The sequence below is a fragment of the Panthera pardus genome, unplaced genomic scaffold, assembly GCF_024362965.1.
Source record: "Panthera pardus isolate Hobbes unplaced genomic scaffold, ASM2436296v1 HiC_scaffold_22, whole genome shotgun sequence".
Lineage (NCBI taxonomy): Eukaryota > Metazoa > Chordata > Mammalia > Carnivora > Felidae > Panthera > Panthera pardus.
This window is the reverse complement of record NW_026526788.1, coordinates 70051532-70076701: the sequence shown is the minus strand read 5'-3', so window position 1 is coordinate 70076701 and position 25170 is coordinate 70051532. Positions and strand designations below refer to the sequence as shown.

General features: G+C 39.4%; 1 protein-coding gene across 1 annotated transcript; it reads left to right on the top strand.

Moving 5' to 3' along the window:
- Nucleotides 1-873: 873 nt before the first annotated feature.
- Nucleotides 874-23502, top strand: DCLRE1A (DNA cross-link repair 1A). Its single transcript, XM_019459486.2, has 9 exons — nucleotides 874-1646; nucleotides 3886-5571; nucleotides 7089-7222; nucleotides 8931-9049; nucleotides 12120-12260; nucleotides 14059-14204; nucleotides 14993-15147; nucleotides 21439-21580; nucleotides 22900-23502. The coding sequence occupies exons 1-9, from the start codon at nucleotides 1181-1183 to the stop codon at nucleotides 23058-23060; spliced, it is 3150 nt and encodes a 1049-aa protein (XP_019315031.2). The 5' UTR covers nucleotides 874-1180; the 3' UTR covers nucleotides 23061-23502.
- Nucleotides 23503-25170: the final 1668 nt, after the last annotated feature.

The window sequence follows — 25170 nt, the reverse complement described above, 5'->3', positions numbered from 1 at the left end:
TCTTAAAGTTGGGAGTGACTGGCAATGGCTTTGGCTTATACACAAATACAGTATTTTTGTCGCCCTGCTGTGCTGAAAGTGCGAGCGTGAACAGATTGTCAGCGGAGCGGAGCGAGGGGCGGGAGGGGGGCGCCTAGCGGAGCGGACGCAGCTGGAGCTGCTCCACGAGGGTGTGCGGGTGGCAGGTGGGCTGCGGCGAGGATCCGGGTGGGCCGGGCTTCCGACTTCAGAAGTGGAGGGCTTCTGATGGCTTTTATAGAGCCGGCTGTGCTAGCAGCTCACCCTCTCCCTGCCTGGGAGGTGATAGGCCCCACTCACTGGCCTTGCAGCCTCCTAAGTTCAAAGAGAAGGTAGAGCAGGTGGGAGGCATCAGGCCGATGAACGTGGGTTTTGAGGCTGGTGGAGGGAGAGAAAGCTGGCCACCCCTAGGGCAGACCACTTCTGCGGTCTGGAGTTAGGAGTGTGGGTGGCCTCAGTGCAAGCACAATTTCACATATTTGAATTTTGTTTGTTCACTGTGCAGTGTGTGTCCGTTGCTGCTGGAGGAAGATACTGGACTGACCCAGGAAGCTGATGTGGCAGAATATCCAAGAGTCACAGATAAGGGCAATTTTTACCCCCTGAATCACACACCTCTTTGATTATGATGTGATTAGGGTGGTACTCGCAAGCCGAGGTAGCCATTTAATGTTTGGAAAACCTGCTAAGCCTGTTGCCCAGGGACTGTGTTCCATTTGTGAATTATTTGGACAATTGTCCAGTGGAAAGGGAACAGACAGGAGCTTTATAACAATTTTACAAAGCTCACCCTGAGATTAAGCTGTTGAACGTATACTTCCCATTAGTGTTTAATTTTCAAAGTATTGCTGATTCTTATCCTTGGAAACGCCAAGTCACTTGAATGAAATAGCAGCCACAATGGTAAACTTCTCAAACGCTACCCCTGTGGTAGGTTCTCCTAATTTTATTGTGGTATAAATGGAAGAGCATGTGTTCTCAGGTATAAGGTTTGTCGTTTGCCAATACATCCATTACCAAAGCTTTAGATTCCCATCGAGTTAGTGGGTTTGGGTTTTTTGGGTTTTTTGGTTTTTTTTTTTTTTTTTTTTGGCAGCAAAATCTTTCCATTTAAAAATTTTGTAACAAATAGATTCTCAATTTTCTTAAAAATCATTTTGCCATGTTAGAGGATGCTTTTTTGGAAGAAGACATCTGGGAATACAAATCTAAAAGAAAACCAAAGCCGGTACATACAAATAATTGCTCTGAGAATACTCCAAAATCTGTTGAAAAAGCAACAGATGGAAAATACCAGTCAAAACGAAACAGAAATAAAAAAAGAACGGTAGAAGCTAAAGAAAAGACAAAGGACCCCGAAATTTGCCTTGGAGAAACAGAGAGTCAGACTTCTGTAGCTTCTAGTCAGAATTCTAGTTGTGAGGATGGTTTTCAGCAGTCCCAAGATCAGGAGGCCACTCCAGGAAAGCACTGTAGGACTCGCAAAAACAAACACGTATCTCCAAAGATACGTCCAGTTTATGATGGATACTGTCCAAACTGCCAGATGCCTTTTTCCTCATTGCTAGGTCAGACACCTCGATGGCATGTTTTCGAGTGTTTGGATTCGCCACCGGTCTCTGAAACAGGTAAGACTGCAAAAAAGGTAGTAGTTTTTAAATAGCCTAAAAGATCTGCATTAGGCAGAGGAATCAGTCCAGTGGAACAAGCAAGGCAAGCAGGAAACTGAAAGGGAGGGGAGGCACTAAAGTATCAAAGTATAAATGACTTAACCCTAGAGGCAAACAAAGAAACCCTTCTTAAGAAGGGTAAAAGGATAATGGTCAATGGTATGATTGTAGAGAATGTTGCAAACTTGAAAACAGTCGAAATGCATTTTATTATTTGATGAAGGTTCCTAAACATCTCCATTTTTTTTTTTTTTTGTAAGTGTTAATTGAGCACATACTGTGCTCGGTGCTTTAATTCTGTTTACTTATTTGACTCTCACAATGACCCCAAAAGGTAGGTGGTACTGACATCTTATAGATGAGCATTCTTTTTAGAGTTTTACTTATTTTAAGTAATCTCTATGCCCCACGGTGGGGCTTGAATTCACGACCCCAAGATCAGAGTCGCATGCCCAGGCACACCTATAGAGCAGCACTCTTGAATGTTAAACTGCCCATTTTGTTCTCTTTTGTGAAACAAATTTAAAGAATCATGCATATAGTCAAGTCTTTTTTTTTTTTTCTTTCAATATATTTATTTTGAGAGAGCGCACACACAAGCAGAGGAGAGGCAGAGAGAAAGGGAGAGGGACAGAATCCCAAGCAGGCTGTCAGTGCAGAGCCCACATGGGCTTGAACTCACGAGCCATGAGAGCGTGACCTGAGCCGAAATCAAGAGTCGGGATGCTCATCCGACTGAGCCACCCAGGTGCCCCTATAGTCAAGTCTTCTAAATGTGATTGTGTTGGATTTGTCGTGGTATTGTACAGAAAGAAGAACTGGGAAGGAATCTTGGGTTTTTAAGATTCTAATTTAAAATGTGCCAAATGATAAATGAAGTAATGCTATGCTTTTATTATCTTTTAAGATCTATAATGTCATGTTTAACGTAGGAAGTCCTACTTGGAGTATATGAAGAATGGGTTGTTATGATTTGTGTATTTCAGAGATATCATATATACCATATATAGATTTCTAAATCTCAAAGAATTAAAATTCAGCAAAATAAAAATACTCAGTATGGCTTATATGTTATGTATGATTCAGAAGACATTTTTATTATTAACCTCTAGTTATTTTAAAGTACTGCACGAAGATGCAAAAGAACTTTAAAAAAATTGGCGTTAGCTTTTTTTATAAAATGAAAGCCTCATCAAATGCTAGTATTTTTGCTCTTAAGTGGCTCGAAAATCAGAAATGGAAGTTGGACTCCCGGGGGGAGCACCTCAGGGTGAAATGTCTTAGGATGAAACCACCTGAAAGGTTTTTCTTTAGGTTTTTCATTGCCTAACCTTAGGAATAGAATCTCAGACAGACTCTTCTTGAACTGAATTTGGTTCCATAACAAATACTTTGATGAGGTGGTTTTAAATTAAGCAGTGAGGTCTTCTAGTTTAATGTAACATCTTTTTGGAGAGGAAGAGGGGTCATTTTTTTTATTTTTATTTTTTTATAAACCTGGAAATTAACGTACAAGGGGATTTGCCAAGATGGTTTACGGAATGGTTCTCAATTATAATAGTGTGATGGGGAGTAGTTTGCAGATTATTATTAAAGCCTTATTATTAACCAGTTTATCAAATTGAATTTCAAATCTTAGACTCTAAAATATTCAGTGTATGAACAGCTATTACTAATTAGACTAATACTGTTATCCTATGCAGTGTGAATATTAAAAAAAAAAAAAAAAGGACCCTAATTGGGTACTTTAATCGTCACAAATCCATACTGCTTGATAAGATAAAAATTGGGGTAGAACTTTAGTTCTCTGACAGACACACTAGTCTTTTTCACTCTTTATTGCCTGAGCAAATCTGGACTAGTGAGCACCTGTAAATACCTCATGGAAGCATGAACTGCATTTTGAAGGAGCTCGTATTTATGAGAGTTACTTGGGGAAGGGGGGAAGGTATTAGTCTTAAAAATTTTTTTGGAAACAGATTCTCTGCAGAGAAACTTTAAGAAGTATTTGATTTAAAACTCATAACGAGCACCTTGCAAAACCATACTGGATTATTGTTATTTTATGCTGGGTCTTTTGATTGTATAAAGAGAGCCATGGTCCTAAGGCTTCAAAGTCGGACTGATGACTTTTCACTGACGTGTTGACTCTGTGTTTTGATCCTCTCTTACTTTTTTTCTTTGTTAAAATTTTCAGAGTGTCCTGATGGTCTTGTGTGTACCTCAACAATTCCTTCTCATTTCAAGAGATACACTCACCTCCTGCTGGCTCAGAGCAGAGCCAGCAACCAGCCTCTCGGCAGCTCACCACATGGGCCAGGGGGTCGTTTCGGTGAGACTAATTCAAGCTTCCTCTGTAGCCTTGAGGGAAGATGGTCCCTGCATCAGAAACAGACGGAAAACTTAAAAACCGTTTCACCTACGCCCTCATCGGTGACACCGTGTCTAAAGAAATCTCAGTCTCCTGCTCAAACCAACACCAAGATATCTTCTTTGACAAATCTCCAAACATCCCAATCCACCCCACGACTTGCAGGATGTGTTAATAATGACAAACCAGTAGGAGTTGGTTTGCCTCTTGCTGAAGAATTAGACAGCCAAAACAACTCAGAACGCGCACTCTCGCCACTGCCAGAAAATGACTTTAGCAGCTACGAAATCTCTTACTCTCCACTTCAAAGTGATGAAGAGACTGATGAGATAGATGAAAAGCTAGGTGATTCACAGCAGGAACTGCTGTTTACAGAAAGCTCTAAAGACGGCAGCCTGGAAGAAGAGGACACCAGCTCTTCTTTGTTTCACCAACTCCGTGGCTCCTCCCTGAGGGACCAGCAGGAGCGCGGCCCCCACGTGCACGGCTTCGTAACTCAGGATCAACACGACGACGTATTGTATAAACACAACACGCTAACCGGTTCGTCTCAGCCTCTTTTCCAGAATAAGAGCATTACTTCATGTGATGATGGGGCGCATACCGGTGATGATTTCGTGCCGCTTCCGTCGGCATTCGCAGAGGGGCTTCCTTCTAGTTATCAAGCTGTTACAGCAAAACCCGGCAAGGCAGGATGTCGGGCAAATAAACAGAAACAGGTACTTGAAGAATCAGCTGTTGGCAATCAGATTTCCCTTCCATCACTTAATCGTGAAATGCCAAAAGCTTTTGGAAGCCAGGGAGAAGGGGCTCTTTCTTTCCAGCCAGCCCAAAGTAAAATTAGGAAAGCATCAAATAGGAACTTCAGTGCTAGGAACAGTACTAACTCCACATGTGTCTGCGGAAAGGCATTAGGTGGTATACAAGGCAGTAAAGTTACAATTCCAAATACAGAGAAATCTAGCGCGTCTGCTGCGGCCGAGTCTCTGAAAATACCGCCATCTGGTCCAAGCTGTCCTGCGACACAGTCTTCTTCCAAGGTAATGAAACAAACGGATATAGGTGTTTATTTTGGTCTGCCACCCAAAAGAAAAGAAGAGAAATTGCTGGAGGGAAGTGCAGTAGAAGGGCTGAACTTCAATCCAGCTGTAAGTCCTAAGGGAAAGAGGTCCCGGCAGCGCAAGAGGAAAGCAGAAACATCATTAAGTGATTTAGAATTTGATGCAAAGAATTTAAGTGAGACTCAACCCTCTGTGGAATTTTCCAGTGAGAGGTCACAGCATCAAAGAAAGCGACTGAGAAAGTCAGATTCACTACAGGCAGGAGCACATCAGAAGAGGTCACATCGCCTTATCGATAGGACAGAATCCGAAACCCTCAATTTAAGGAAAGACAAAGTCTTCGTAAAATCAGCTTGTGGCAGGCTGCAGAGAGGGAACACAAAAATCCCAGAGTCATCTAATGCAGGACAATTAAGAAAAAAGACATGCCCATTCTATAAGAAAATACCTGGTAAGTTGAAATGCCAATGTTTAATATACCTACAAAGAATCAACTTAAAATTTCATGTTCATTCCCCATGTTGTGTGTCTGTGTTTGTATAAAACAATTTTTATGTGTATTTCCTTTGTTTTTTATAATTCATTGACCTGTAACAGATTTTTTTTTTTTTTGGCCTATTTGAATGTTTTTGCCCTATTCAATGCAGCAAACTTTTATTAAATATGTTCTGTGTACAAGATCCTATACTAGTAGGTAGATATTACAGATTTGACACAGTTGAGTAAAGGTCAGCTTAATAGGGAAGGAGGAAAGGCTCTCTGTAAGTAGTTATAATAAAAACAGTCCCTATGCCCTTAAGAGAAATACTGAGTGCTAAATAGCTTCAAAGAAGGAAAACTAACAAATTGCATAAGTCATAATAAATGTCGAATAGTTTTAATGCACACCATAACTTAGTTTCTCAGCCTTTTCATATTTTATAATTCCCAGTGCCTTCATAAGTGAATTACAAAAATGCATAGTAAAATGAATTTTATTATTGAAGAAGCCAGTAACGCTTCTTCTGAAGAGAATATAAAGCTGCCAAAATATACCCGGTTTCAGAAAGACGTTTTAAAGTGCTTTGATATTCCCGATCTAGAATCCAAAACGTTTATGTAGGGAATAGCATTTATGTACATCAGAGCTCCAGTTTTGTTGTTAATGATTCCTGTGATGAGTTTTCTGTATTTTAAGTGAGCCAGAGACTGGTATGCTGTGTGTGGATAAGCCTCAGTGGGATTGTGACGTACGCCTGTTTACTGTCTCATCACAATCCACACCCTTGGCTACTTCTTTCATGAACATTTTTCAGAACACCTCAACCATTTTGTTTTCTTACAACTCCTCTAGGTAGCGTTTTTTGGGCATTTTTTAAAAAAGATTTTAAGTAATCTCTACACCCATTGTGGGGCTTGAACTCACAACCTCGAGATCAAGAGTTGCATGCTCTGCTGACGGAGCCAGCAGGCACCCCAGAATTTATTTTCTTACTTCCTCCCATCCCGCACCGTGAAATTCGAATACTGCATATGCTGTTCATCTGTTACTGTACTGTGACCCTTTGGAGACCCTCAGCCGCTGTAATTTGTAAGATTACTTGGGCCTTCAACCATGTCTGCCCCCGGTGTGCACTGCCAAAATAGAATAAAATAAGAAGAAATACAGCATTTTCCTTTTGCTGTTTTGTAGAAGTGAAGGATTTAAGTCAGGAAAACAAAGAAATAATTGCTTAGCATTTTAATTTCTTTTGGTACAGTTATTCATTGAAAAAGCAAAGCCAATAGTGGGATATTTACTAGACACTCACAAGACTTCTTTTCATTTCTAGTATCCGATTTTGCTGAATTTATGTGGAATAAGGTTTTAGGGTATAAAGCTCAGTTGGAATCGAGATGCGTAGACGGTAGGATCTGTTTACGTTCGAACTGAGCATCTTCCACCCCGTTAGCTATCACTCAAGCAGCTGTGTGCTCTTTCCGTGACAGGGACTGGCTTTACAGTTGATGCCTTCCAGTACGGACTGGTGGAAGGTTGCACAGCCTATTTTCTCACACATTTTCATTCTGATCATTACGCTGGATTGTCTAAAAACTTCACATTTCCAGTTTATTGTAGTGAGGTAAGTTTCAGTATTCTAAACTCTAAATGTATGGAATGCAGCGAATTTCTAAGCAGTGTGGTTGAAAAAGAGTAACTAACGTTGTAAGATCTGTCATCCTACTAGAAAAGCTATGAGAAAATAGATTCCACATTAAGATTCTAAAATTAAATGAGCTATTGTCAACAGTTACAATAAGATTTAAAAAAAATTTTTTTTTACGTTTGTTTATTTCTGAGACAGAGACAGAGCATGAGTCGGGGAGGGGCAGAGAGAGAGAGGGAGACACAGAATCCGAAACAGGCTCCAGGCTCTGAGCTGTCAGCACGGAGCCCGACGCGGGGCTCGAACTCACAGACTGTGAGATCATGACCCGAGCTGAAGTCGGACACTCAACCGCCTGAGCCACCCAGGCGCCCCTAGGATTTTTTTTTAATGCTTTATTATATGGAAACAGTAAACTACTTCATGCACTTCATGGTGCACTAAAACACCTAAGTTTCATCCAGTAAACATCTATTGAGTACCTTAAAAGACATTCAAGGCAAAATACCTAACTTCAAGGCACTCACGGCCTTCAGGTGATACTTTTCCAAGTATGTGGTGATGGGGTTGGTATTGTGCTAGAAAACTGAGCAGAATGCCAGCAAGTAGGAGAAAGTGCTTTACACTGTCCTAGGCCAAGGTCAGAGAAAGTTTCCTGGTGAAAGAGATACCTTGAATTAATTATTAAAAGGTGACTATTTTAAGGGTGCCTGGGTGGCTCAGTCGGCTAAGCATCGGACTCCTGATTTCAGTTCAAATCATGATCTCAGGGTTGTGAGATCGAGCCCGGTGTCAGGCTTCGCGCAGGGCATGGAGACTGTTTAAGATTCTCTCTCCTTCTACTGCTTGTGTATTCTCTTTCTCTCTCTCTCTAAAAAAAATAGAAAAGAAATGAGTATTTTAATGCCTACTACTAAGGGATTTGGCTAGAATTTGATTTAATCCTCAAGCATTCTTGAATTCTTGAATTCACCTCTTTTTTTTTTTTTTTTAAGTTTTTTTAAAATTTATTTTAGAGAGAAAGAGAGAACGTGAGTGGGGGTGGGGCAGAGAGAGAGAGGGACAGAGGATCTGAAGCAGGCTCTGTGTTGACAGCAGTGAGCCCGACATGGAGCTCAAACTTAGGAACTGTGAGGTCATGTCCTGAGCCAAAGTCGGACACTCAACCAACTGAGCCACCCGTGTACCCCTAACCTCTTTTTATTAATGAGGCAACTGAGGCTGGGAAAGGGGTTAAATAACGTGCCCCAAGTCAGAGAGCTAATAATGGCAGAGCCAGAATTTGAACACAGGTCTGTCCGATTCCAGAACCAGGTGGAAGAGAGAGAAGAGGACATTCTAGGTAGAGAGTAGAGTTTGTATAAGCGCACACACACCTTAGAAGTCGACCCGTCCCAGGCACTTCGGATAATTCAGAATGGCTAACCATGAGGTAGGGAATAACAGAAGATAAACCCGCAGAAATGAGCAGGGGCCGGCTCATGGGGGGTTTTGGTTGTCATCTGGAGATGGGGGACTTTGCATAGATAGGGACAACCAGCGACAGTGTTTAAGCAGAATTGCGACAGTCATTTTAGGAAGTTTTTTTTTTCTGGTATTCGAGAGGATTTCCATGAATATCAGTGGGAGAACAGGTAGACTCAGTGTTTCGCTGTATCAGCAACAAGTGCGTTCTGTTTTGCAGATAACCGGCAATTTGTTGAAGAGCAAACTTCACATGCAAAAGCAATATGTCCATCCACTACCAATGGACACTGAATGTATAGTAAATGGTGTAAAAGTCATTTTGCTCGATGCCAACCAGTAAGTATTAAAGTTATATTAAGGCTAGCCTATTTTTTAAAAGATTAACAAAAATAAGTATATCTATTTAAGAACTCTCTTATTGAAACCATTATTCCTATTTTTAAAAATTTGAGTAAAATGTGTTTCTCCTTTTGAAAAAAAAAAAAATAACGTGCCCGATTACAGAATCAGAGATTAAATATAATGGGATCCTTTAAATATTATCTAACCCATTTTGATGCAGTTTAAATTACTATGTTTAACATACGACATCCCTCTTATTTAAAAAAAAAAACATTTTAACGTGTTGCTGTTTTGAAGACATAACCTTTTGCCATTTTCTTTTTTCTTGTTAAATTAAAAAAAAATAATTTTGTTTGTTATTGAGAGACACAGAGACAGCATGAGCATGGGAGGGGCAGAGAGAGGGAAACGCAGAATCGGAAGCAGGCTCCAGGCTCCGAGCTATCAGTAGCAAGCCCGATGCGGGGCTCGAACTCACAAACCGCGAGATCACGACCTGAGCCAAAGTCAGACACCTAACCGACTGAGCCACCGAGGCGCCCCTGCCATTTTCTTTATTTTTTTTTAGTTTTTGCCATTTTCTTTAATATCATTTATATAAGTTAACAGATTGTACTCCATTCAGATTACCAGAGGATTTTTGTTTCCTTTTAAGAAATTCTTCAAGCTTTTAATACTAAACACTTGGAATTTTTTTTTCTTGAAAATGGTTTCCCGTTTTCCCTCTTTTTTTTTTCTTTTTAAATGTAAAGCACTGTCAGTATCATATTGCCAAAGTGTAATTCTCAACTGCACTTCTTCCTACTTTTCATACAATTTTAGCCTTGTGTACCTTAGAGATCACAGATGTGTAGAGAATTAAAATTAAGACTAGGTCTCCAGAAATCCAGACCCATGCTCTGTCTTCAGGTTGCCTTTAACTTTCTGTCTGCTAACTTCTGTTTCTTTTTTTAATCACCAATTATGACAACTCAAGTTCTGATATTTTTTAAGCCAACTTTATTAGGCATAATTTACATAAATAAAATAGACCCATTTTAAGTGTTTGCTGAATTTTGACAAAAATGCACACCCATGTAATTCCCACCACAGTAAAAATTATATCGGAAATTTTCCCCACCCCAAAAGGTTTCCTGATGCTCCTTCCCAGTCAATCCCGCGCTGACTCTGGCCCAGGGAACCATTGATCTGTTTCCTATCACCATGGATTAGGTTTGTGGTTCATTTCCTGAATCCTAGGGATTCAGCTAAATGAAATCACATAGTGTCTACTCTTTTGCATCCAGCTTCTGTCCATGTTTTTGAGATTCATCCAAGCTGATGTGTATATCAGTGGTTTGTTCCTTGTTACTGCTGAATAGTATCAGTTGTATGGGCACACTACAATATCTTTATTCACCTCTTGATGGACAACTGATTTTTGTTTATTGACCTTATATCCTGAGACCTTGCTAAACTTGCACATTAGTTGTAGTAGGTTTTTTATAGATTTCTTAGAAATCTTCTACGTGTATGATCATGTCATCTGTAAGTATAGACAATTTTGTTTTACTTCTTTCCATTCAGAGTGCTTTTTTTCCCCTCTTGTTTTTGGTCCTGGCTCAACCTCTCAGTGGTGAGAGCAGAGATACTGCCTTGGTCCTGACCCTAAGAAGAAAGCTTTCAGCCTTTCTCCTTAAGCTTGATGTTGGCAATGGGTTTTTCATAAATGCCTTTTATTAGGTTGAGGAAGATGCCCTCTCTTCCTGGTCTACAGAGTTTGTAATCATGAATGGATATTGAATTTTGTCACATGTTCCTTCACCTACTGAGAATATCATATAACTTTTCTCCTTTATGATGTTAACAGGGTAAATAATCATGATGGGTTTTCTGAATGTTAAACCAGCCTTGCATTGCTGGGATAAACCCCACTTAATCTTCATGGATTATCCTTTTAAAAATATATATTGCTGGATTTGATATGCCAGATATTTTGTTAAAGACTTCTGTATCTGGTTTTCATAATGGATGTTGGTCTGTAGTTTTTTGGTTTCTTTAATAATGCTTTTGTCTGGTTTTGACATTAGGGTAATGCTGGCCTCATGAAATATTCCCTCCTCCTCTATTTTCTGAAAGATGTTGTGTATATTGGTATTATTGGTATTATTTCTTCCCCAGTCTTGGTATCATTATTATTGGTAATGTTGGTATTATTTCTTTCCCACTTCAGTCATTCATCTGAAGTTTGGGGGCAGGAAGCTAAGGGGTAATTTTTAATTACCAAAGTAATTATGTCATATTTTTTCCTAAAATGCAAAATTAAAGTTTCCTGTGTTTTGGCAGTAATTTCCAAGCCCCAATATGGTAGAGCGTCCCCAAGTCTACCGTGAGGCCCAGTGGTTCCCTAGGAAGACCCAGGGGACTCAGAAAAGTTGTTGTACTCATGGTGACAGCGAAAGGATTCAGATTAAAATCAGCAAAGGGAAAAGGCAAATGGGGGCAAAGTCCAGGAGAAACCAGGCCCGGGTTTCCAGGTACCCTTCTAATGAGTGGCACGGATGCACTTAGTTCTCCCAGCAGCCATGTGTCACCACACATGCAAAGCCTGGCCAAGCTGGGAAGCTCATGGAGCCTTGAGTCCAGCAGGGACGTCAGTCGTGTGCACATGCAGCACCCACGTGACTTGCCTCAGCTACTCAGACTCCAGGCCCAGAGAGCAAAACCAGATATTCACCATAGATAACACCATTAGCATAAACTCTCACGTCAAGCTAGTAACACGTAGCCCCAGGCGTCAGGCGCACAAAGCACTCTTACAGGGCAGAAGATTCCAAGGGCTCAGAACTCCTCTCTCAAGGGCCAGCCAAGGACTAGTCCTAAAGACACGTTTTAGGTGGGGAAGTGTGGAGTTTGAACAATCCTTTCCTGCGCCTGGATTTTTTTTTTTTTTATGATGTAAATAAACTTTCTAAAGTAAAAATGCTCCATTTCCTCTGTATGCAGTGCTGTGTCTTCACCTACTGAAACTGAATAAGTTCCTTTGGCTTCCTTGCGAGTGTTAAGAATATTCCTTTGTGTTCAGCTGTCCAGGTGCTGTCATGATCCTGTTCTATCTTCCTAATGGTAAAGTCCTGTTACACACCGGAGACTTCCGAGCCCACCCCACCATGGAACGTTCTCTTCTCGCAGGCCAGAAAGTCCACACGCTTTACTTAGATACGACGTAAGAGAGGCTTTGTTTGTAGGCTTCCTTTTCCCGCTGACAATACTTGCCCCGTAGATCATGAATAATGTGCACAGGTGCTTAGGTAATCAAAATGATGGCTGATTACCAATTACCATCTTAAGACTATTAGAGAAATGCTGTTTGAAAAACTACGTACTTGCTTAAGAACAAATTTGAGAGGACATAGTCCTAACCAGCTACGACTCAGTTTTTCTTTTTTGTAATTTCCTTTTGAAAATACGGTTTCTGTGAGAATCCTGTTACTGAAACAAGGAAGGAAAAACGGGGGGGGGGGGGGGGGGGCAAACTTTAGGAAACACCCTTTTAAGTTATTTTTTCAAAGTACTTGTGTAACTATTAAGTGTAATTGTGGAGAAGAAACAGAAGCCAAAATGCGATTCTGCTTCAGAATATTCAAAATTCTTAGTTTGTTTCTCCAAATGTAATTTTTAAGTGACAACTTTGAATTCCTAAATGTTATATAAACATAATGGCACCAGCCATTTTTTATTATATGTTAAAATACCTCATCATTTTGTTAGAATTTAATTATATCAACTATTTCAACCTGTTTTAAGAAGTGAGTTTGGATGGCATATTTTAATAAAAAAATGGCCTTTCCACATCCCGTTTTCTAACACCATAGCTAATTTTTCCATTTTTTAATATGTACTTTAAATACTAGGTAAATTAAGAAAATAATAAGTAAAAAAAAAACCCAAAACACCTTTTTTTTGTTACTTAGTTTTGCTCAACATAGAATTCTGAATTTCTTTGTGGGTTTTTTATCAGAGGAAAGACCTAAGTGTCTTCTCTATTATTATGGCTGAGCAGCAAAAACAATTTTGAAAATGGGGAAAATATGTTTCTTTGATATTTTTACTCTGTGACATTTTTTAAGTAAAAAAAAAAATGATTGGTTTTCATTTTCATGATTTTCATCCCAAGTGGAGACAGGTAGCTAGTAGTCTTAGGGTTAATTTTATATTTGGTGTTATTGTATTGAGGTAGACCCCAACTGAATCTGTAGTATTCCTGTAATATTGTACATATTTCTGTACCTCCTCAGAAGAGCAGATAACCATGTGAATATTCACTGTTTGATTTAACGCCACTTCAGTACATTCAAATTTGATTTCATCACTTTTTTATTTATTTAAAAATTTTTTTTTTCTAATGTTTATTTATTATTGAGAGACAGAGAAACAGAGCATGAGCATGGGAGGGGCGGAGAGAGGGAGAAACACAGAGTCCGAAGCAAGCTCCAGGCTCTGAGCTGTCAGCACAGAGCCCGACGCAGGGCTCGAACTCCCAAACCTCGAGATCATGACCTGAGCTGAAGTCGGACGCTTAACCGGCTGAGCCACCCAGGCGCCCCACATCATTTTAATTTTTAAACGAAATCAGAATTCTTTAGTTCAGAAGTAATCCCTGCCACTAGTATTTTCTTTGATAGTGATTGGGGTTAAAACAAAAAAGCTGCTGAGGTTTGTAATTCACGGCTAAAATAGCTGGCCGGCTAGAACAGTCCTTTAAGAAAAAGGGGCAGTTTCTTTATATGAGGGTGATGAAAGAAATATGAAAAAGATACATTGAAGATGCAGAATTCCATCATAAATTACCCCTGGCCTGTCACAAATATTTTAACCGTAGGCAGTCCATAACCAGAGTGGTGTTAAATCATACTGTTGCTGTACGTACGCTTGCTAAAGCTTGTTTTCTAGAACAACATCCAGCTTAATGCTATGGCTTTCTTGTTGCTCATTTAATAAGTACCGTTTTGAACATATTACAGATACTGCAGCCCAGAATACTCCTTCCCGTCGCAGCAAGAGGTTATCCAGTTTGCCATCAACACTGCCTTTGAGGCAGTAACTCTAAACCCACGTGTTCTTGTTGTCTGTGGCACTTATTCTATTGGAAAAGAGAAAGTCTTCCTAGGTGGGTGGTGGCTGTATCTAATTTACATTAATATATTATAAAGACCAGATTCTCTTTTGCATAAAGCCCTTTCAGTCTGGATGCTTGCACTTGGTACTTCTTTCCTGAAATGGTGCAATATTACCTTTGAAGAAAAATTGATAGAGTTGGATTCCTTTAAACTTTGAAAGGCTTAACTTAACGGAAATGCTTGGGAAGTGTGTGTGCCGTTGCCTATGCGTCTATACAGTGTTTGGAGAGCAAATGTCCGTTGCTACGTTAGTATTTCAGTGAACTTGGAAAATTTACTAATGCGTAATTGTGTCTCTGCCTTCTTTGAGGATAACCATCAATTAATTACTTTAGAGAACAGTTTTAATTTTTGTACATAAATGGTTTCTGGATATGTAATTGTAGCTTGTCCAGATGGCATTAGACTATTTTACAAAATACTTGGCATTTCTTCCTAATTATGGTCGCATCATGGCAAACATTAAGATATGAAGTGATAAAGCCAGAGTTTTAACTCCTCCCACTTTGGTTCCTTCTTTTCCTCTACCCCTGTCTGTACATCTTTTGTGATTTTTAAATACTAGGTCTTAAAAATAAGTTCTTTGGATTTCTCACAGTTCTTACTTCATATAGTTAACCAACAAAAGTACTCAGTGTTTTTGAAATATTAAAAGTGTGAACGTTTTCAATTTTTTTTAGGGGGGGGGATTCTTATTTTAAATTTTGATTAAGTTGTAACTTAATTTTTTTTTATAAGCTGTGATTTTACTATTTTCAACCTTTTCCTTTGCCTATAGCCATCGCTGACGTTTTAGGTTCAAAAGTGGGCATGTCCCAAGAAAAATATAAAACCTTACAGTGCCTCAACATCCCAGAACTTAATTCCCTCATCACTACAGATATGTGCAATTCACTGGTTCACCTTCTCCCAATGATGCAAATTAACTTTAAGGTAAGTATTCATGAGATGTCTTTTTAGCATGAACTAGAAAAGGTAGTGCAATGATTATAAACTGGAATCCCATTTTACTTGAGTTTAACTTGGAGGAATTAGAGTGGAGTCATAGTAAACTTCGCCCTGGAAGATCTTTTAAGTGGAATTTACAGTGCTTTTATTTTGTGTGTGTGTGTGTGTGTGTGTGTGTGTGTGTGTGCGCACGCACGTGTGCGTGTGAACAGCTGTATAGAGTAATTCACATGTCCTGGGAACTGGAGAACTATCATAAAAGAAACAAAAGTAGGAAAGCATGCAACTGTCTGATCATTCACACCTTATGTTTTGAAGATTGTCTTCCATTCCTTTCCAGTGAGTAGAGCAATGAATGGAGAGTTCTAAGAGTTCTTACTTGTGTTAAGGTCTATTCTGTATAATTGTAAGCCCTTATAATACTGATATATGTTGGAAATTTACGGGCTGTGAGGATTAAGTGCAACAGTGGGAGTGCATTCAAAAAGGATGTTCTGGTGTTCTGAGTTAGAGGTTAAGAGACACAAGATATGACCTCACTCTGATTTGGGGCCCTTACTTGTCCGCTTTACTCCTATACTAAGATTCGTTCCATTTACTAACATTTGGACACCTAGCAATGGAATACTTCAGAGCTGTGTATTAAAAATAGGTCAGAACATAATGTACACACACACACAAAATGTATTTTCACTTTTGTTAAGATGTTCATGAAATAACATTTATGGAGCTTTTTGAAATAGCTTAAAAAAAAAAGAAAATAAGTTATTTTAGTTCTAGCCCCTGGAATAAGGAAATTGTAACAGGTGTAACTATTCCTTTGTTCATGAGAGAAAGGCAAAATTTTTGTGGTCTATTTTCCTGAGTATATAATTCATAAAAAATTTCAGGGATAATCAAGTCAGAGTTTTGTCCCTCTAAAGCCATCTTTGGAAAAGTACTTTATTTTTTTTTTTTTAATTTTTTTAACGTTTATTTATTTTTGAGACAGAGAGAGACACAGCATGAACGGGGGAGGGGCAGAGAGAGAGGGAGACACAGAATCGGAAGCAAGCTCCAGGCTCTGAGCCATCAGCCCAGAGCCCGACGCGGGGCTCAAACTCGTGGACCGTGAGATCGTGACCTGAGCTGAAGTCGGACACTTAACCGACTGAGCCACCCAGGTGCCCCTGGAAAAGTACTTTAAATTTGGGAGTCATCTGATTTGTGTGGAGGTTAATGAGATGTTGATTATTCATGAAACGAACATTGATATCTTGAGGACAGTATGGCATGTTTTTATGATTTTTATCTTAAAGTTTTATTTCCTACTAACTTAGTTTGTTCCCTTTGAACAAATGACCCATTTAGGAGGATAATAGGGGTGGAAGAGTCAGAGTTTTGTAGAAATGAGGGAGTAGAACTTTTCATGAAAGAGTTTTTATTTTTTTTTTAATTTTTTTTTTTAATGTTTATTTATTTTTGAGACAGAGAGAGACAGAGCATGAATGGGGGAGGGTCAGAGAGAGAGGGAGACACAGAATCCAAAGCAGGCTCCAGGCTCTGAGCTGTCAGCACAGAGCCCGACGCGGGGCTCGAACTCACGGACCGCGAGATCATGACCTGAGCCGAAGTCGGCCGCTTTACCGACTGAGCCACCCAGGCGCCCCATGTTTTTAAAGGTACCTTGTGCTGCACGGAGGTCATGTAAGCAAAGAACGGCAGTTTGGCAGTTAGAACATGTTGGGTGACAAGAACTGTTTGAAGCGATATTGGAGGAGGCCAAGTGGTAGAGGGCTGAGGAGGGAATGAGAAGGTATAAATGGCCAAATGAATGAGAAGGTATACAAATGGCCTAAAAAACATGAAAAAAGAGGATCAACATTGTTAGTCATCAGGAAACCATAAATCAAAAACCACAGCGAGCTGTCATTTTACACTCACTGGGATAGTGATAATAAAGAGACAGTGTCATTTGTTAGTGAGAATATGGAGACACTGGAACCCTATTTATTGCTCGTGAGATGATTAATGGTGCAGCTGCCTTGGTAAACAGTTAGATAGTTCTTAAAATGTTAAACATGGAGTGACTATATGACCAGCTCATCTTAGGCGTAGGCCCAAGAGAATTGGAGACATAGGTCCACACAAAAACTTCGACACAAATGTTCACAGCCACGTTATTCATAATAGCAAAGAAGTGGAAACAACTCAAATATCCATCAAATGATGAATGGATAGACAAAATGTACCATATCCATAAAGTAGGAATGTTATCCAGCTATAAAAAGGAATGAATTAATAGTATACGCTACAGTGTGAATGAGCCTTGACAACATGATGCCACGTGAAAGAAGTCAGGTACAAAAGGCTACATATTATGCGATTCCATTTATGGGAAATGTTCTCAGGAGGTAAACCTTAGACACAGTAACTAGATTAGTGGTTGCCAGGGCTTGAAAGAGAGGGAATGAGGAGTGACTGCTGATGGGTAGTGTCTCTCTTTGGGGTGATGAGAATGTTCTAGAATTAGATAGTGATGATGGTCATGCAGCTTTATGAATATGCTAACAACCACTGAACTGTACACTTTGGGGAAAATAAATGCTAGCAGTTGTCTGTCTTGAAGACAAGAAAAAAAAAAGAATATCTTAAATCATTGTATTTTTCTGTATTTGTTATCTATTGTTGGTATTGCCTTCAGTAGCCCTTCCCCTTCCTCCATGAAAGTTATTGATGACATTTTTGGAAATTACTTATGTGCAAAACACAGGTGGAGTGGAAGCTGATGGTTACCATGGGGCTGTATTTTAGTTTGTACCTCAAGCCAGGTTTTTTTTTAATTTTTAAAAAAATTGTTTTAACTCTTATTCATTTTTGAGAGACAGAGTCAGTATGAGCCGGGGAGGGACAGAAAGAGGGAGTAAAGCCAACTTTTTTGCCAGCCAAAAATAGTTCTGTTGCATCAGAGCTAATGATTGTGGAAAGGTAAATATACAATTTTCAGGGTCTGTTAGGCAGGCTTGAAAGCCCTAGAAACCCTATAAAACCATTCATGCTATCTAGTTCAGTATCCCAAGTCCATATATGTGGTACACAGTTAATTACCACGTCTAGTTACCCGATTGACTGTGATCAAATATTAAAACAGTAACGTTATGGGTGATTACACACTGAAAACCAATCCCGGTTGCATGCAGTGAAAGCAGTTTTATCACAAACTAGTTACCAATAAACAGACACAAGTCACGGATCAGAGACTTACAGTGACTAGATCATTCCTTTTTTTTTTTTTTTTTAAGTTTATTTATTTTTATTTCGAGAGTGAGAGAGCATGAGTAGGGAAGAGGGAGAGAGAGAATCCCAAGTCGACTCCACACCGTCAGCCTGGAGCCCGACACGGGGCTCGAACACACAAATCCCGAGACCGTGACCTGAGCCGAAGTCAAGAGTCAGATCCTTAACCAACTGAGCCACCCAGGCGCCCCAGATCATTGTTGATAAAATTACTAAAATGGTAGTAGTTCTTCAGTTGCGGTTAATGAATGACTAGTGGCTGTTGGCAGTGTTTCCTGTATGTTTGGCTTGGCCGATAGTATCCTCGGTTTTTGTTTGTGGCGCAGGTTGATGATGTGTTTTTGTGGTAACTTCAGTTTGTTTCGTGAAAAGCGGAAATTCTCACTTAATTCTACTGAGTGTTTTTGCAGAGCAGACAAGAATGGATGTGTTTCATGACTTACATTGAGAGCTGGACTCTCACTTTATGATTTTTGTTTTGTTTTTTGCCTTTGTTTTGTGTTATTTCCTTTTCTTTGTGAGCACAGGGGGAAGAGAGTTAGTGCTTAAGCAAATAGTACTACGCTTACCTAGATCGAGACTAAGCAAGACAAAAACCCCAAAAGTTTGCAGAGGCAGGGATTATAATGAAAACTTAGCTATCTGTCCATAACCTGAACTTTTTTGTGGAGAGGCAGTAATTGGTAAGAAATATGACTGTTTAATGGTAGGGATTTAATGAGAAATCATTGATACAAGTGAGAAGTCAAAAGATTGTTATTAATTCAGCAGTGAAATATAAACGTCTGATAAACACAGTCAAATGTTTAGCCTCTACCTAGTGATCAAACATAAAAGTAAAAAACAAAACAAAACAAGGATATGTTTGTCTTCTACCAAATTGGCATACTTTTTAAGAAAGTAATATTCCTATGCCATGATACAGAGAAATTAGCACTCTTATCCACTTGGATAGTAGTGGAAAGTGGGGTAAATCTTTTTACTCAACAATTTCATTGCTAGGAATTTCTTCTAAAAAAGGAGTCCTTTGTGGGGGCGCCTGGGTGGCTCAGTCAGTTAAGCGTTTGACTTTGGCTCAGGTCATGATCTCACGGTTTGTGGGTTCGAGCCCCGTGTCGGGCTCTGTGCTGACAGATCAGAGCCTGGAGCCTGCTTTGGGTTCTGTGTCTCCCTCTCTCACTGCCCTTTCCTTACTCGTGCTTAGTCTCTCTCTCTCTCTCAAGTAAATAAACATTAACAAAAAATTTAAAGGGGCACCTGGGTGGTTCAGTTGAGCATCTAACTCTTGGTTTCGGCTTAAGTCATGATCTCATGGGTTCAAACCCCGCATCGGGCTCTGTGCTTGCAGAACCTGCCTTGGATTCTGTGTCCCTGTCTCTGCCCTTCCCCGTCCATGTTTTCTCTCTCTTTCTCTCAAAATAATAAATTTTAAAAAAAGAAAAGACAACTGTTTCTTTAAAAAAAAATTAAAATGAATCCTTTGTGAAAAGATCAATCTGTAAGGCTTCCAGTTATTGATGGTGTAATACATGATCAGAAGTAGAAAAAGTTAAGACGGGGCCTATGGTTTCCATTTCTAAAAAAGATCCACACAGTGGGTTTTATTGACCATCTCCCTGCCGGGCTATAAGTTTCCAGAACGTGAAGGCTGTGTCTCTTACCCAGCACTCTGACCCCATGACATGGCCTAATACTGGAGCAGATGTTTATTAGATGAGGGACTAAGTAGATGGATGAATGGATTTGTCTTTGCATTCTTCAGAACTTTCTACCAGCATCTTTTATAATACTTAAATAGTTCAGAGCATGTGTGCTTAATTTTTTTTTTTTCAACGTTTTTTATTTATTTTTGGGACAGAGAGAGACAGAGCATGAACGGGGGAGGGGCAGAGAGAGAGGGAGACACAGAATCGGAAACAGGCTCCAGGCTCCGAGCCATCGGCCCAGAGCCTGACGCGGGGCTCGAACTCACGGACCGCGAGATCGTGACCTGGCTGAAGTCGGACGCTTAACCGACTGCGCCACCCAGGCGCCCCAGAGCATGTATGCTTAAGAAAGAAAAGAGCTTCAGAAATCCAAGATGACACCATGTGCAGTTTAGATTTTTTTATTATTTTACATAAAACTAGAATTTTATTATAAATTTACACTAAGCCCTTGACACCGTGGGTTTTGTCTTACGACCAAAAGTATTAGCCTTTTGGTATCTCTTGTCCCGTGACTCTTTTTATTTGGATTTTTCTTATCTTTCAAAGATTGAACCTGGGTCACTGATTGTCACATTTCATCAAATGTCAGCACTTATGATGACTTTAGTTTGGAACATTCTGCTCAAGATTTCTTAGGCAAGCCCAGTACTTCCAATGGTAGCCGCATGAAAAGTGTTGAAAGTATTCTAGTTCGTGTTTGAAGAGTGAAAAGGAGTGAGCCCCCAAGAAGAGTGCCAGCGCGTGTCTTTGAAGTGTGCGTGTTGAGTCTGAAGACATTGACAGCATTGCTTCCGCCTTCTATCCGTCCATCGGTCCTCCGTTGGACATATGCACGTGGATATGTTTGGCTCTCTGTTCACCCGTGTCAGTATAAGTATCTCTAACAGGGATACTCTTACCTACTATTATTATCCCTAACATCCTAGCCGTGTATTCAGTATCCTCATAGTAGTAGGACTTGGAGTTTGTTTTTTGTTTTTTTCCATTCTTTTTTTTGGTAGCTGATATGTCATCTTTAAATACATGATTCTTATGTTTAAATTTGCCTCATCTTATTTTCAGACTGTACTTAAGCTTGTTTAACTTTAGATAAGGGGAAAAGGGTTTGTTTGTTTTTTTTTTCAGTGATTTTGACTTTTTTTTTTTTTTTTTTTTGGAAGTATGGCTCTAGGTTATTGCAAATGAATGTTCACCAGGCGCCAACTCGCTGAGATTATGCCAGCGTGATCATTCTGTTTTCTTCCGCATAACCCACCTTCACGGACCATTAAATAATACCCTATTTTAACAGGCTTTACAGAGTCATTTGAAGAAGTGCGGTGGAAAATATGATCAGATTTTGGCTTTTCGACCTACAGGATGGACACATTCTAACAAGTTAACTGGTATAGCAGACATTATTCCCCAGACCAAAGGAAACATTTCAATATACGGTATAGTTATTACATTTTTTTTTCCACTTTTAACGTCTGTTATTACATTTTTAAAAAGAGCTGTGAAAATAAGATCCGAGAAAAACAGACACCAAGGAATCTTTAACATTCGAGTTTCGAATTCCTCTGCGTTCTCTACAGCTGTATCTTTAGTGCGTCGTAAACTGAAAGAAAGGAGCGTGGCAGGAGTAACTAAATGGGCATTGGCTAACACACATCGTTCCGTTTGCCTGATCAGTGCTGTGTGGACGAAACCGTAGAACTGCTTGGGAGGAGGGGTGGGCGGTCAGTTGTATCCTGGACATTCAGGTGCCATCGTCAGGCCGTCAGCAGGAAGACTGGATTAGATGCCATGACGGCAAGAAGTACAGATTTGACTCATTTCTCTCATTTCTTGGAGGGGCGTTACCGTTGTCCTCAGAAATCGCTTATTGGAATAGTGGGTGATGGAAACATTTTTGCTGTGTCACTAGCCTAGTGACTTAATTTCAGCCCCGAAAGACCCTAGTTAACTCACCGCAGGACCCTTTCTCCCTCCCTTTCTCTGTGGTTCTTCATCTTCAGTAAAGATAAAAGGATTTTTAAGATTTTATTTTTATTTTGTTGCTTATTTTTTATGTGTGAAAAGCTTGGGTGGCTGGAATCTGCTTACTTGCTCTGGAGACCAAGAGACTTCTTGCTTGATACTCTTCAAATTTTATTCATTTTTTTCCAGGATTTTCCTGAAACACGTAGCTGAATGAAGTGTTTAAGGAGAAGAATTATTTAAAAAAAAAAAAACCTAATTAAAAATAAGAATCTAGAGAGATACATATTAAGAGTCTACATAGAGGGGCACCTGGGTGGCTCAGTCGGTTAAGCATCTGATTTCAGTTCAGGTGACGATCTCACGGTTTGTGAGTTCGAGCCCCATGTGGGGCTCTGTGCCGACAGCTCAGAGCTTAGAGCCTGCTTCAGATTCTATGTCTCCCTCTCTCGGTTCCTCCCCTGCTCGCATTCTCTGTCTCTCTCAAAAATAAATAAATAAACGTTAAAAAAACTGACCCTTTCTTCCCCTTCCCACTTTAAAAAAAAAGAAAAAAAAGTCTACATAGAAACACAATAGAATTTTTTAATGTTCAAAGTTCCTGTATCATTTTAATCTTTATTCTCCATAAAAGTTGTTAACAATTTTTTTTTTATCAGTAATAAAGCACCAAGGAGTTTTTGACAAAAATACCGTGGATTGCTTTACCTTTTTATTTTATTTGGAGCTTGTGTGGGGTTTTGTTTTAGTAATTTGATTTTTCATAGGCGATACCTTTTCTTTTGTGTTGCAGGAATCCCTTATAGTGAACACAGCAGCTACCTAGAAATGAAACGTTTTGTTCAGTGGCTGAAGCCCCAGAAAATCATACCTACCGTGAATGTTGGCACTTTGAAGTCTAGGAGCACAATGGAGAAATATTTTACAGAGTGGAAATTGGAAGCTGGATATTGATGTTACCCGAAAGGACTCAGAACTAGTTAGGTAACTTCCGTAGAGCTCATTACTAGTTAAATCTTAAGTGATATGCAACACACTTTATATGAAAAGTGTCTTGAAGGCTGCTCAGGTAAATTGTTTCGTCATTTACATTTGAATAGCACGTTCATGGTGCCTAGTGTCTCTGCATCCTCAGTAATGATGGAGACTGGTCTCCCAAGTACCCTTGATTCTTGCTCCTCCCACCGAAGCAGGTGCATCCTGCTGCATCCCAGCCTCAGGAGAGGCAACAAAGGCAGCCTGAGGGACCAAGGGATTCATGATGGGAATGGATAAATGAGATCGAAAGCATTATATACCTGTCATGTTGTATTTTTAAAATTATTTAATATGGAGCATATTTTTATGAGATAACTTTTATGTGGTATGTATACTTAAATAAAAAATTAATCTTAAATTTGCCATGGTGTCTTTTGGTTTTTAGGATTTGTAACTGTGATATTCATACAATTTTGTAAAATTTCAACGAAAGTAATTCACCATTTGACTAAAGAAGATGATTCAAGGAGCCTAGGTAGTCACCCGATAAAGGATGGCGAAAAGAATGCATGAATAGATGTTCATCCGAACTATTTACTAAAGACATTAGATTACTAGAAATTCAGATTGCAGCGTTTTGGTTTTTTTTTTTTAAATGACATTATATAATTTATTTATGAATCCTGATCTGTCCAACACAGACAAAGTAGCTGATCCAATATGAAAATTTGGGGCAGACCAATTCATGTTAAAAATGTTTTTGGGTTAAAAATGTGTTAAAAATAAGAAAACGGCAAGTATAATGAACATATGCATGTGTGTGTATGTGTATTCTTGCATTACCTCTAGCAGTGAAATTATTTGGGAGAGTTAAAACAAAATTTTTTTTTAACGTTTATTTATTTTTGAGAGAAAGAGACAGAACACATGTGGGGGAGGGGTAGAGAGAGAGAGGGACACAGAAACTGAAGCAGGCTCCAGGCTCCCAGCTGTCAGCACAGAGCCCGACGCGAGGCTCAAACCCACGAACCATGAGATCATGACCTGAGCTGAAGTCGGGATGCTTAACCAACTGAGCCACCCAGGCGCCCCGGGGGATTTCTTAATAAAGGTTTTCATGGAAAATTATTTCCAGTAATGATTTCAGTCACCAGAAGGATAGTGTTCTCCACGAACTTTATTTTCACAAGCTTGGGTTTTACATTGCTTTGGAGGTAAGGATTATACAGATCACATTTAAGGGAGGAAAAGCTTTTAGGGGCACAGTGGTAATAAATCCAGTTTAACGTTCTTAGTTGACTTCAATTACACATTTAAAATATTTTAGCTTGTTGGGGCTTGATGTTTGAAACTTTTCATTAGTTATTAAGAGTTAGAAAAACTTAGTCTAGCCCACAAATACAGGCCTTTTTATTATAGGGAGATGGTCACGTTGCTTATGGTCATTTTAATTTATTATTTGAGTAATGAGGTTTTTTCCTTAGAATTGTGATTTTTTTTTTCCCTTGGTAAAAAGACTTTTCATGATTTTGAAGGCTTTACCTTGAAAATCCAGGCATGTTATTTAAGGGCAGCCTCAGCCTTTTTATTATCCAATGCAAAAAACATCTTTCTACACAAACAGCACTATTTGCAACAACTTGGAATGATTTTGTTTTGCTGCTCCTGCCGCGGAATATGCAGAACCTCGTTTAGGGCCCATCCCAAAGAGTTTTAAATATAAGTCATAATCACAGCCAGGCTTCTCTGGGCTCTGCTGAGAGCTATATATGAAATTCTTCGTTCCAATACCTAACACTTCGGTAGATAAAAAATTTCAATTTTAAAGTGAAATGAAAGAAGAAGAAATCTACCATCAACCAAAAATAAATGGATGACAGCTCTCGAACATCTTAAACATGTGTAGAGAAGAAGTAGAATTAAGCCAATGTAGAGAAAAATGTTTTACTATTTATGTATTTGGAACTTTCCAGAAAAACTGGTTTACACTCTTACCTGACACTGAACATTAAATTCCCAGAGGCAGTGACATTTGACAGGCCGATTTTTCACGTTCTCGTGACTTCCGTGTAATAGAAAAACCTTT